The sequence below is a fragment of the Apteryx mantelli genome, chromosome 1 (genome assembly GCF_036417845.1).
Source record: "Apteryx mantelli isolate bAptMan1 chromosome 1, bAptMan1.hap1, whole genome shotgun sequence".
In the NCBI taxonomy this organism is placed as follows: Eukaryota; Metazoa; Chordata; class Aves; order Apterygiformes; family Apterygidae; genus Apteryx; species Apteryx mantelli.
The window spans coordinates 206,525,473-206,538,333 of record NC_089978.1 but is presented as its reverse complement, the minus strand read 5'-3'; the positions used below and the strand labels follow the sequence as shown (position 1 = coordinate 206,538,333).

General features: G+C 46.3%; 1 protein-coding gene across 1 annotated transcript in view; it reads right to left on the bottom strand.

Moving 5' to 3' along the window:
• LAMB1 (laminin subunit beta 1) overlaps nt 1-12,861 on the bottom strand; it is a 45,462-nt gene that overhangs the window by 681 nt on the left and 31,920 nt on the right. Inside the window, exons 24-32 of the mRNA XM_067316151.1 lie at nt 10,185-10,554; nt 8,391-8,575; nt 6,891-7,132; nt 4,791-4,994; nt 4,260-4,404; nt 3,333-3,540; nt 2,978-3,119; nt 1,980-2,156; nt 563-722 (exon numbers count right to left, since the gene is read on the bottom strand). Of these exons, the coding sequence (XP_067172252.1) occupies nt 563-722; nt 1,980-2,156; nt 2,978-3,119; nt 3,333-3,540; nt 4,260-4,404; nt 4,791-4,994; nt 6,891-7,132; nt 8,391-8,575; nt 10,185-10,554 (1,833 nt within the window). The remainder of the gene's footprint in view (nt 1-562; nt 723-1,979; nt 2,157-2,977; nt 3,120-3,332; nt 3,541-4,259; nt 4,405-4,790; nt 4,995-6,890; nt 7,133-8,390; nt 8,576-10,184; nt 10,555-12,861) is intronic.

Sequence of the window (12,861 nt, the reverse complement as noted above, 5' to 3'; positions counted from 1 at the left end):
GAAGAAGAATGGGTTCCTGGCCTGGCAAAACAGAAGGAAAACTTAGCTTCCTCCCTGGCAGCTAAGAGCAGGTTGCCCTCTCCTGTTTCAATGTACTTTATTAGCAATTATAAGTGTTCAATTCATATGTAAACTGGAAGGGACATCCTATCATAATTACCTTTTGTTTTAAGTGCTTTCCAGGATGGGGTGGGGTTGGGGGGACTATTGTTTGGATGGGAGATCTGTGTAGGCTGTCAAGAGGTTGACTGCTTTTAATATTGCTGAATAGGTTGGCCTGGTCATAAAGCATGGTAGTTTTATTCTGTCTAATCCTTCCTTGTAGAAATTCTTTGTTGAGCAGATAGGTGCCATACCAGAAGTTTTTGTGTCTCATTGTAGGTTTTAGCTTTCTTTTGAAGTCTTTCATTCATATGTGTCCATAAGAATAGGTAAGCAGATCAAACCTCAGTGACAAGTAACTACTGTGGGTTTTTTCCTCCTACTGATGAGTAGTTGGTTTAACAGCATGATACTGCTTCATATTCTAAGAAAAAGACTTCTCTCCTCAGAACAGACTTACCTTTGAGCAGCTGGAGTTTGCTGTTTGCTTGAGCCAACAGCGCTTTAGCTTCATCTTGCAACATGTCAGCTTTCCTCCTAGCATCAGCTGATTCTTCTGTCTTTTTGGCAATGAGATCTTCCACTGTTTTATATTTGCTGTTCAGCTCGTTATTGAGGACCTGTTGTTTCGGATTCAAGCACAAGATGGAGCCATTTAAAAGACTATATTCAAGGGGAGTTTACATTTCCACTGTTTAACTTTATTAATCAGGATAAGGACAAGAGTAGAGACTGTTAGCTCAGTTAACTAAAGTGGAAACAGTGCTGGGGTATTTCCTACTTGATTATTCAAGACTTTAATAGCTGGGGCAAAGACTCATGAGTTGCCCTTTTTGCAGATTTGTGGCTGATCTACAGCTTTAATACTAATCTTTGCGAAGGATTTACAGGATTCAACTGTACAATTCTGTGAACTAATGGAAGCCATGGTCCCTAGTACAGCTGGAAAGCTGCATGTAATGGTAAGGAATGGGCATGGCTTCTGGCTGAATGCTTTGATTTAGGGAGGAATACCCTTGTTGCCCTTTCAGTAACAAGAGAACAGCTGCCTTGTTCACACAGGTGTAGGTGTTGGAGAAGACACCAGGTTGGCTTCTCAGATGTGGTTTTCTCAACAAGGCTAAGGTTAAGGAGTACAGGGACCCAACTGAATTCAGCAAAAAAGCAAGTTTACAAGCTGCAGCACTACTGCAAGTCTCCTGTGTTTACTTGACGGCCACCTGAAATACTCTGTTTGCAGATAACTGACTGGATGGATAACACGTTTCTCCTGGCGGAAAGCTGCCCTCTTGAGACTGAGGGCTTAACTATAGACAACAGATTGGAGCAATGAAACTTCCTTTGACAGACTTGTAAATTGTTTTGTTACTGAACGAACATTCTTTTGGTATTACGAAGGTGAAGGTGAATAGCAGAAATCGGGAGAGATGCCATGCACTCTTAAAGGGACTTTTTCATTCTCTTTGATACTTAAAAATGACTCTGGTTTTAGATGGAGCCAAGGATTTTTTTTGTCACTTATTTCATCGCAAGTCCTTTATAGAAGGAAAAAAGAAAGCTTTCTCTCCTGTAGCAGATAGTAAAGCTGAGGGACAAAAACAATGACAGACTGGCAGCATGACAGCAAGATATATTTCCTGCTACTATTTTAGAACCTGACAACTCCTAATACTTCTTTCTCAATGTAGTTGGTAGCAGACCAAGTAAAAAATGGCTATCTTTAAGTGTATTAAGCTTCCCCCCCTTCCCCGCCCTCTTGCCCCTCCAATTTCACTAGTAAACAAACTGGATCAAGCATATTCACTGATGTACCCCTAGCCAAACCTGGGATGTGAGTATTGTTGATCTTCCCTTAGGATATTTCCCAAACTTCTCACCTGTTTAACTTCTTCAGCATTTTTCTTTGCAACACCAATTTTTTCTTCTATATTGTCCACATTCTCTGAATTTGTAGTAGCCTTTTGCTTAAGATCTTCAACACTCTTTTCTAGCTTAAACAGGCGTAAGGTAGCATTGTTCAATGTTTCTTCAGATGCTGCATTTTCAGATTCAATCTAACCAGGAAGATGGACAACAGTTACATTTTCAAAAAGCTGTTGGATACAATACTGTGCTTTCTGGGTAAGCCCTGATCAACTCTAATTAGTTCATGTCAATAGATCTGAGCTAAAAAGCAGTGTTTTACTCCTGTTACAAATAGCTAATTGCAGTCAGGGTAAAAGAGTCCACCTTAAAGATAATATGGGACTACAAACACCATTAAGGAACCTAGTTAAAAATAACTCGATTGTATTACACAGAGGTGAGAGTTGCCTAATCAGCAGGCAGAACTTCAGGCATTTGACTCTATCATTTAATAATGAACTTGTGAGGTTGCTTATCTTCCAAGCTGGCCAGATTTCATGGGTATAGCACTATGGTGTCATTAGGTTTATGAACATCTGTTGAAGTTTGAAAATATATTATCTGACAATATTACAGCATTTTTTAAAACAATCTCATGCTGCAGTGGTGGATGATATTGACAGCATGGCTCCTTGAAGACACCAATATATTACCATGATGTGCTTGGTAAGTATGACTTTCTGGGAATTCTGGCGCACCCTGGTTAAAGGGCTACAATCCTGCTCATTTCACTTGAGTGGTGCTAAATATGTGCTGAGAAAAGCCTCTTTTTGAAGAGCAAATGAGCCCCTAGTATCTGACCTACTAACTTTAAAAGCTTATGAGGAGGCAAGAATGGTTGAGATTCATCTGAATGCAGTCTTTGATTTGTGGTACTTAAGAGCCTTCCCCAGACAATTTGACATTGGTTTCTAAGTATCAGACTTAGTGCTGTTTTTAATATCTTAATAAATATTTGGTAAGGGCTCACTGAGGTCAGCAGGTCTTGAGTTCCTTTAATATCTTCATCAGCTTGTTTGATGGCTTTTTCAGCTGCATTTTGAGCTTTTTCAGCTTCTTCCAGTGCTGCTTTTACCATGTCTGCAGTGACTTTAACATCCGTTGCACCTTTGCTGTGGAGCAAAAATATGCAAACACTAAAAATGCATTCACTTTGGCACTGGAAAAAGAACTAGTTGTACACTACAGAGGGCCACTTTTGCCCTTTAGTGGGCAATCTCTATCAGGGATAAGTTAAACTCAGCATTCTCTGACAGAATGAAATTGAATCTCATTCAAGCTGTTGGTGATTGAGAACAAAGCTAATAGAGAACAGGGTTGCATACCTTGCTTTTTTAGCTTCTTGCAATAGCATTTCTGCTCTGGCAATGTCCCCAGCGCTCTGCTGCAGAATGACCTCGACATCAGAAAGACTTTCTACACGCTCACGAATATCTTCTGTCAGAGCATGTAGCTGCTGGGGAGTGCTTGGCATCTCCATGTTCAGCACTTCGTTAGCCACTGCCTCAATGCTGTCCAGGTCAGCACTGTCTTCTAGCAGAACGACACAAAGGACAGATGTGAGTGAAAGCTTCCTGAAAGCCACTGCGAGGTCTCAATACTCAAAATGCTTGTCTGACTGCTCCTTAAAATAATGGGAGAACTTCTTCCCCAGGACTTGCAGAAAATAGAGGCATTAAAACTGCTTTCTTAGGGTGAAACCTCCCTCTAAGCAGAGGCCTGGCAGAAGCATAGGCCCTGAAAATCTTGGTGATTAGCCACACCATGCTGGGGCTACGGGGAAGAGACAAGAGCCTGCAGGAAATTAAGCCAACAGCTGCACATAAATGTATCTGTGTTAACAGCATACTCAGCCTTGCGCAAACAGGGAAGGAATGGGTTTGCCATGGGGCAGCTCACTAGGGAGCAAGGTCCTCATTTAACCTTCACCTACTTACTGAGAGAGAAACTCAGAGCTTCCCACTTTCCTTCCCTTTAATAGTACTTTGTCTTTCTAGCCAGAGTTTAGGAACCGACTTGGCAAGCTACCGAAGTACAACAGTCTCGGCTGAAATTAGCAGAATAAGACTCTGCATTTTGGCCTCGCTTTCCCATTGTCTTGGTTTTCTCTGGTTTCAAGATTTCATCATACACATTAAGGCTGGCTGAAAAGGGAAACTATTGTGTTGCACCTTGGAGGATGAGTCAAGAACAGGGACAGGGTTTTCACAAATGCAGAATTAAAACAGGTAATTTAAGTGTAAGGTTTTTACGCATTAGGAATTCTCTGATCTGTTTAATGAGGTTTCTCAGATCTTCGTTGCTTCTGTCCACTTGTTCTTTCGTAGCGTTGGTTTTGAGCAGAACCTCCTGGGCATTTTGTTTTGCTTCATCTGCTCTCTGTTTCGCCTCAGAAACCTGGAGTGTAAAAACAGAGAGCTTGATTTCATATTTGCTTATTCTTTAAGGCCTGTTTTACAACAAAAATTCAGTTGGAGTCAGATGTAATAGTAATGAGAAATGTTTTTCCTCATAAAACTCACAGAACACTTTTAAAAGCTGGCCACAATCCACAACACCAATGTTAGTTTAAACAACTCAGGCTAATGTTTAGAGTTATGCATGAAACTTCACTTTAACAAGCTCATTTTCCAAGGAGCTTTAAAAGTATAATGAAGTTACGCAACTGAGAAGAAACATTTTGAAGTAAGCCAGGCACATACTTTGTCAATTAGTTTCTAAACTTGTGTTGCAGCTAAAATAATTTCTTTTTTTAATATCTAACAATTGATTTGGCCTATTACCATTTTAGAGAGTTGCTCAACTTCTGCTAAGGCACTGAGGATGTCTCTGTCAAAATCCATGGCTTTCTGCCAGGCGTTGTGTGCTACAGTCACCAGCCCGTCACAGCCAGGTCCCCCACACTTCTTCTGTCCCTCGGCTGTTCGGCAGTTCAACCCGCCACACTCTGATTCGGCGCACGATACTCCCAAGGGAGCTCCGCATGTCTGCAGTGAACAAAAGGAGACAAGGGCAGGAGCTGCAGCTTATTTCCACTGCTGAGCTGTGAGGGGATGGAGTAGGGAGCTGCAGCAGACCTGCCAGCAGAAGGTGGTCCCTGCACCATGTCCACATCACTGCAACCTTCACCTTCCTTCTGCCCCCCCAACCCCTCCCTTTAGCTGGGTGTTACAAATAGCCAGTGCCTTGATACAGAAGTAGCTGGAGGTTACGGGGGAAGTCTTGCCTAGCCTTCACTGTCTTGTGTTTTCCTGAACGTGGTCTTTCACTGAAAAGCTTCCCTCTGCTGGGGAAAACCTGGTGGGCCCAAGTAGCTATTTTATCAAGCAGGGAAGAAAATGTTCTGTGCAGGATGGTAACTTTTACTGTGCTCTAGCACCCTAGAAATAGAAAAATAAAAAAAATGAAGCTGAAATGAAGTTGTTAAGGGAGGTCCAAAAAAAAAAAAAAAGAAAAAAATTCCCCTTTCAAACGCTCTGCTTTCCTTTCCCCTAATGTTTGTTCTGATTTGGTTCTTCCAAAACATTTTTTTTTTTAATTTGTGAATTGCTGTCACAGGATGAGCTCTCACAGAAAATCTGTTTTGAGTGTGAGCTTTTGTACTCTTTATTCACTCTTTGGTCAATTGTTTAGACTATGGAATTACTGAGGAATAGTTTCAGCCAGAGGGAAAATTGGAAAGTTTCCCATTCCTGTGTGGTGCCTTTCCCTACCTCCCCCCATGCCAAGCGCTAGTCACCAACCGCTGCCTTTTGTGGCCAAGAAGCTCCCTGGGGAAGCCTAGGGGCTGGGCCAAGTTAGCTGCAGCTGCTGCTTGTGAAGTGTAAACGATTCCCTCTTACCTGCTTGGCATGCAGCTCTGCAGTAGCTAGAAAGCAAAAAGGCTTTTTTTTGGTGCCCCATGATCACACCTCCAAGCGATTCAGTGTTTACAGTGCTGATAAACATCTACCCAAGATTTTCAGTCCTCCAGAACGTGCTTGGCAGGAATGTAGGGAAAGGGAAACAAAACAAAAAGCTGCCTCTTTCCCAGGAAAGAAAGGAGGGGCGGGGAAGCGGGATGGATCAGGTGGATCACTGCTGCTGGGTGGATCGCTGCTGCTGCGCTACAGGACATGTGGCTATTTGAAGACCCGTCTTCTCACTGCCTGAGGATCCACTGCCAAACTGGCAAGCAGGGCTGCTCTCCGAAAGCAGCTGGCTGCTGCCAAAGGGAAAGTGAGGGAACACCCTGCCTCCCCCCGGAGCAAGCCACCCTCGTGGTATTTGCAGCCAAACAGGCAGCTTCAGCCGCCAGGATGTCCTCTGGACACGGCTCCCTGTAGGTGCTGCCTCGGCTCAAGCGTGGGCGAGGGCGTGCGGTGATGCCTGGGCGCACAGCTGGCCTCTGCACGCAGGAGCGCTTTCCAGCTGCCCACTGCACAGGCACAGCGGCCACCCCACGAAGCCGCAAAAGGGAGGGAAGGAAGGAAGGAGCCTAGCAAAAGCAAGCATGTGAGCTGAGGACAGGCAGACCCTCACTCCAGCAGGCTTGGTGAACTACAGTGCTTGGGAGCTCTGTCAGCGCCCAAGGGATCTGGGTTAGAGAGGGGACGATGAAGCGATGGGTGCGCCATCGGGTCTGGGGAGGAGCAGGCAGGAGGAGACCAATGTGAAGGGCTGATGCTTGAAAACCAGTAGGTCTGTCAGCACCCACAGATTAAACAGCCCTGTTCAAGCTTAGAAAATGCCCTATAACCCAAGAAACATGTATTTTCCATGAACAAACTGTGTATCTCACACTGTCCAGCTCTAAACAGTTTGTCCCCTGCCTGTCATTTCCTCACAAACCTGACCAGTTTTGCTGGAGGTTTTATCCCAACCAATCCTGGCCACATACATACCTTCTCGGCAACTTCGGAGAGATCCAGGCTTTGCAGCTTGCCCGCCAGTTCGTCGAGCAGGCGCGACTGCTCCTCCTGTTTCGCCTTGAACTCGGCCTCCTTCTCGTTGATTATGTCTTCCACCTCCTGGCGCGTTTGCGCTGACATTTCCACCACGCTGCCGGGGTGAATGGTGGAGGCATTGACCCTGTCTTCTGCTTCGAGGGACATCTGGAAGTACTTGGTGATACTGTCCAAGGCTCCTGCAGAAATCAGTGAGCAGCTCAGCGATTTGGTCAGTACTATAATGCCAAGTAATTTATATTATGGCGGCTGCTGGATGACACATCTGGGTTAGCCTATTCTTTTATCTATCTAAATGAAACGCCTTTGCATTTGTGCTCAGTGCTATTGTAGGGATGACAGAATTCAACCTATCATGAGAAAAAAAATAATAAACAACTTTTTTTTTTGCTTGATTGAGTGTGTGTGTGAAGTTTGCTGGAATTTAAAGTTCTAATTTCTCTGACCTACTGATTTAATTCTGCTTGCCTTGAGGGGGGGAAAAAAAGAAGATCTAACCCTTTAGGTTTACAGGCCAACAGCCTATTTCCTAAGGATTTACTTCTCCACTTGGCTCTTGTTGCTTGCCCTGGGATGTCTTGCTTATGGAGTCACTGCTTGGAAACTGGTGAGAGCTCTCCCAAGAAATAACTGCTTGATGAAAGATGCTGATTTATGAAAGCTGCACTGTTATCTCTGGACAAGCCCCAGAGAGGCCCTGTGATGGGCCAGGGGCCCTGGGCTGCTGCGCTCTGCAGCAGGAAGCTGCCCCCTGGTACAGCCTGCCACAAGTCAGAGTCTCCCTCGTTTCTGCATCCTGGTTCCCTCGCTCTGGGAAATCCCACATGCACTGGAAACAAACTCAGACTTCCTGCAAAGCAGGAAATTTTTTTTTTTTTAAAGCCTTTGTTTCAAGTTGGAACAAAGTCAGCTTTCAAAATTTCCCAAGACTTTGGTAACATTCCTCCATCTCCAGCAAATTTCCATTCTGTGACTGAGGTTTGCCACTTGACTGTGTCAACGGGCAGGCAAGCCTTGAGCGCTGCTGAAGAACTGGGCCCTTACGGTGTGCTCTTAGTTGTAAAGACTCAGGTGGGTTTTCAACCAGAAACAGCAATTTAAGGAAATGGGGACAGAGAGCAAAATGTGCGGGTACATCATGGGATCTGCTGCCCTTTCCGCTGTTGTGCCTGGTCTACAAAGTATTAATGAGGAGACTTTCGAGCAACTCTGCGCAGCAAGAGCTTGAGCCAGCTTTGCGGTGTGCAGCGGGACAGAGAAGGGGTGAGGGGCAACGCACTTCCTGCTGCGTCAGCAACTCTGCTAATACACAGAAAGGAGCTGCTCTCCTAGGGACACGAGTTTTATTACAAGATTAACCTGGTGTTTAAAACCACACACAGGTTAAATCCTTGGCCAGGGCACTGTTTGGCGCTGCTCCCTGCGACACTTACTTACCCCGCACATCAGAGATCTTGATGAACTCCAGCTGTTCTGCGAGCTCCTTCACAACGCGGTCGAGGCTCCTGGCGTCAGTCTCCAGCGTGCTCAGGTCAGTGTCTGTGCTATTGCTTTTCAGGGCTAATGCTGAAAGGCTTTCTTCTATGTCAGCTATCTGAACAGTAACATCTGCTGTCAGCTTTCTGTAAAACAGGGGCGACAGGACTTAAAAGGCGGCAGGTTGTTAGCCTCAATGCTCCGCTTCAGTGAAGAGCAGTGGTTCGAGCTGTGCCGTGCTGCTCCCACGGCACGACCTGTCCTCCCTCGATGGAGCTGTAAATGATTTGTAACAACATGCCTACCTAGAATACTGGGTTTGTTTCCTTTATCACACACAACTACTTTTTAATCTACAGCACATTTATAAACTCAAAGCACCAAATTGCTCAGAAAACAGCTGCTTTGTGTAAGATTAACTGGAGGCAGATTCCAGAGCACTGCTGTAATGCTCTTGTATCATGGCAACTGCACAGGTCAGAGTTGACTACTATGATCCATACATAATTTGCTTCCCATCCCACACAGCTACAAATGCAGTTTTGATTACTACGAACTCATGGGACAGATTTGAACTTCTGGAAAGGGGAGGGGGAAAAAAAAGCCTTGGTTTTAACACAATGAATTCTTTTAACTCGTCTGCGAACAACCCTCCTCATCAGCCGTTTCTCTAGGGCTATGCAGAAAAACTGCCTGCTCTCAGCATTCAGCATGGCCTTAGTAAACCACAGAGCAGGTTTGTTTGCGGGATAACCCTAAAAGGAAAGGCAAATATATCCTTCAAGTCAGCACTGCTGCAGAATCAAGTTGGGCACTGGAAGTTATTCCCAGGGTGATCCCACCAAACCCAAAAAGTGCTTCCTCATTCTGAAAGAATCAGGCAATTTTTAATCTTTGGGTCGATTTACATCTCCCTCATCCGTTAGCTCAAGAGCCTGCTCCTTTCCTGCAGTCCTGCAGAGCCCAGTACTTCCTTCTGCTATACAGCTCGAGAGCAGCAAGAACAGCAACTCAAACACAGTATGTGCATGCACATTAGGGAGAGCAGCTCTGCAGCTGCTCTGACCGTCCTCGGTAGACGCAGAGCCCAAAGGCAAGAGCAACCCACAGCGCTCTGTTTCGAGGGGGGAGTATCCGTAATTGAGACATTCGTGCTTTAATCCTCTTTGCTTTGTGCAGCCCGTTTAACACTGCACAAGCAAGCTCCAGCAGCTGCGCACACAGCCAGAAAGCATCCGTGGTGCGACTGGATGTTCAGCCACCCGGATCTCCAAAAGCACAAGCTACCTTCTCTTGCAGGCTTAGTTTTAAAGTAAGACACAAGGCTCCTACCCGGAGAAAAATGGCAGCGGTCACTGTTACAAAGCTGGTGCTTCCCCCTGCTCAGAGTGGAGGAGCAGCCCATGTTTCTATCTCGCAGGCCGCCCAGGGAAACCCAGGAATTTAATCTCTCCCCTCTTCTTTCTCGCACATAACAGCAATGTTTGTCCTTTGCCCGGGGGAGCAGAGGGCGCAGGGTGAGCGGCCCAGGCGAACAAGCTGCCCGGCCTGCGGCGGCAGCACGGCCCTGCCCCAGACGCCGGGTGCTGGGCTGCCACAGCTCCCGGCCCCGCTGCAGGTCGCGGGCCGGGCTGCAGCGCCTGTGCCCAGCGCTGCCGGCTCCGTGCCCAGCCCGAGGACTCCGTGCGAGCTTGGGCGCCGGGAGCCCCGTCCTTGCTGGGCTAGGTTTAGCCACCCAACTGCCGCCCTACTCACTCTGCTTCCTCGAAGAGATTGCCGATGTTTTTTAGGGGTTCGGCGGCCGGATTTTGAGCAATGATGGTTTTAATTTCACTGAGTTTCTCCTCCAGGGTGTTGAGCGTCTGCTGGTACGGGCCGGTGACGCCCGTGATTTTCAGGGCATTAGCTCTGTCCAGGAACTGCTGGGTCCTGTTGGCCAGCTGGCCGATGACCACGTCCCAGAGGGCGAAGCACTGGTGGCACGGCACGCAGTCGGGGAAGAAGCCCGAGTAGCCCCGGCTGCACCTGTCGCAGCGCGGCCCTTCCACCCCTTCGTTGCAGACGCACTGTCCCGTGGCGCGGTCGCACTGCGGCGTCTGGATGCCTCGAGGGTTGCAATCGCATGCTGCACGGAGAAAAAGGAAAAGAAAACGTAAAGGCTAAGGAGGAGCAAATGACTGCGAAGGTGGCAGGGAGAAAAGAGAACGTACCAAGCTGTAACTAAGTGGAGAAAGGAATATAGAAGTGGTCTGTGCATAGATCACAAGCGGCTGCTTATGGATGTGTCTGCTGGGGTATGGGAGAACCGGGGCTGAGTGTCAAAGGGGAGAGATATTAGGAAATAAATCTAGGGAGACACAGAGTGCCTGGTCTGCACATCTCGGAGATATAGATGCAATACTGGAGCACAGCTGCCAGCTCTTCCAGTGGGGGGATGTCAATTTGATAGGAACTGGAGGCAAAGAAAAAGATCCCCATTTCGTTCCTGTTTTGAAGAGTAAGCGGAGTAAGGCTTTCCAGCCTGGAAAAGAAATGACAAACAGGCACACAGCAGAGACTTTAAAAATAAAGCAAAATATGAGCAAAATGGAAAAGGTGAAAAAGAAACAAACCTTCACTATCTTCTCCAGCACAGAATTGGGGGCAAATGAGGAATCCACCAGGTGCTGGATTGAAAAGCAAACAGACCCTGCCCTCCCCACAACAGGCAGGATAAAAGGAAATAGCTCTTTACACAGCAGCGGCAGCAGACCCAGGTCACTGCAGGTACTAAAAGTTTACGTGGCTTCAAAGAAGCGTATGACAATTTTACGGATTAACAGCCGTAGCGAGAGCTTCGGCGCGGAGGTCGGGAGCTGGCTCGGCAGCGCTCCAGGCAGACGTGGGGGGAATCGCGACGCCGCAGCCCCGTGTTGTGGCTGACACGCGTGTAGCAGTTGGGCGCCAGGCTGATGTTCTGGGTACGCAGAGCAGGTAAAAAAAATCAGGCAGTGAAAAGCAGAAGAGAAAAAAGCAAAACAGAGAAGAGTGCTAACAGGCAACCTTGTCTGAGGGGAAAGAAGGGCGTCTTTGCCGATGCGGGTGCTGAAGACCAAGAGGGCTACACACACGGCTTGTCATGGTCAGGTGAGAATGCAGCTCATTAACAGGTTTTTGAGGATCATCTTGGGAGGTAGTATTCACACCTCCCTGAAATGGACTTTTATTTTATTTTTGCAACTATCAACACCTGCCTGTTTTTAAATGCTAGTCAGGTAAGACCCAGCGGTGGCTTGCCAAATCAGAACGATAAGGTTTGGGCAACACCCTTTCCTAACAAGCTTTTAGAAGAAATATGCATTTATTTGGCACCAGCCCACTATGAAGAGAAGTTACTTGATTAACACACTTATGCACTGTCATTTTTAAAAGCACAGACACACTTTGCACACAGTAACACTGTCAGAAGAAGCAGTTTCCACTTGACCTCTCCTCCTCCCTCATTACACAGGCAGGAGAAGCAGAGGAAATTACCAACCTGCAAAGCTTTTACTAAAGGGATGGCAGCAGAGACCAAAAAAAGAGGCCTTGCAAAGATGCAGGGGGTCATCTACCTACCATCATGGTATAATAAACCCCAAACCAGGAAAAGGACTGTAATACCTGATTAAAACCTTCACTTACACATCAATTTACCAAGCACCCTTGAAAGAAGTTAACACAAATGAATGGTCCAAAATGGTCCATAAATCAATGCAGACACCCCAAGCACATTGGGAAGGACCCTTCTAATGACATGAGCATGCCCCTTGAAAAGGGCAAAACACAAAGCAGTTCTCAAGACTGCACATTGTTGGCTTCAATGTCTTCAGTTAAAAAAATTACTCAAAGAGCCTCAGCGGAGCAAACCACTCCTCAACAAAATGACTTTCTTGTATAATGCGAGTAGGATAGGCAAGAGACAAAAATAACTTCTGCTGCCTGCACAATCGAGCAGAATGGCCCTTTGTTCTTTGAATTACACTCTGACACAAGAGATTGTTTTTACTTTACATCAAAAGTGCTTAAGTAGTCAACTTGCCATGGGATATGCTCCCTGCAGGCAAACTGTCAAGTTCCTGTTTGAAGGAGGTCAGTTAACCCTTCTGGCAACCACTAAGGCCCTCAGTATAATGAGGAATTGTCCAAATTCCACCGTACAGAAAGAGGGTAAACAGCGTGGGGTTTTCTCAGAGATCCCAGGATCTGATCAAGTTACATGAATACTTGTTGCTGGCAAATCAGATTGCTATATTTACTTGCAGATTTAAAAAGCTTAACGTGAAAAAACACCCTTTTGGTAATTCTACTCCTGAATACCTGCGAGCTGAGGGAAGGCAGAGGACAAGACTTCACTAACATTTACATGATAATGTGGATTCCAAAATCTTCGGAGCCAGAAAATGCTGGGGAT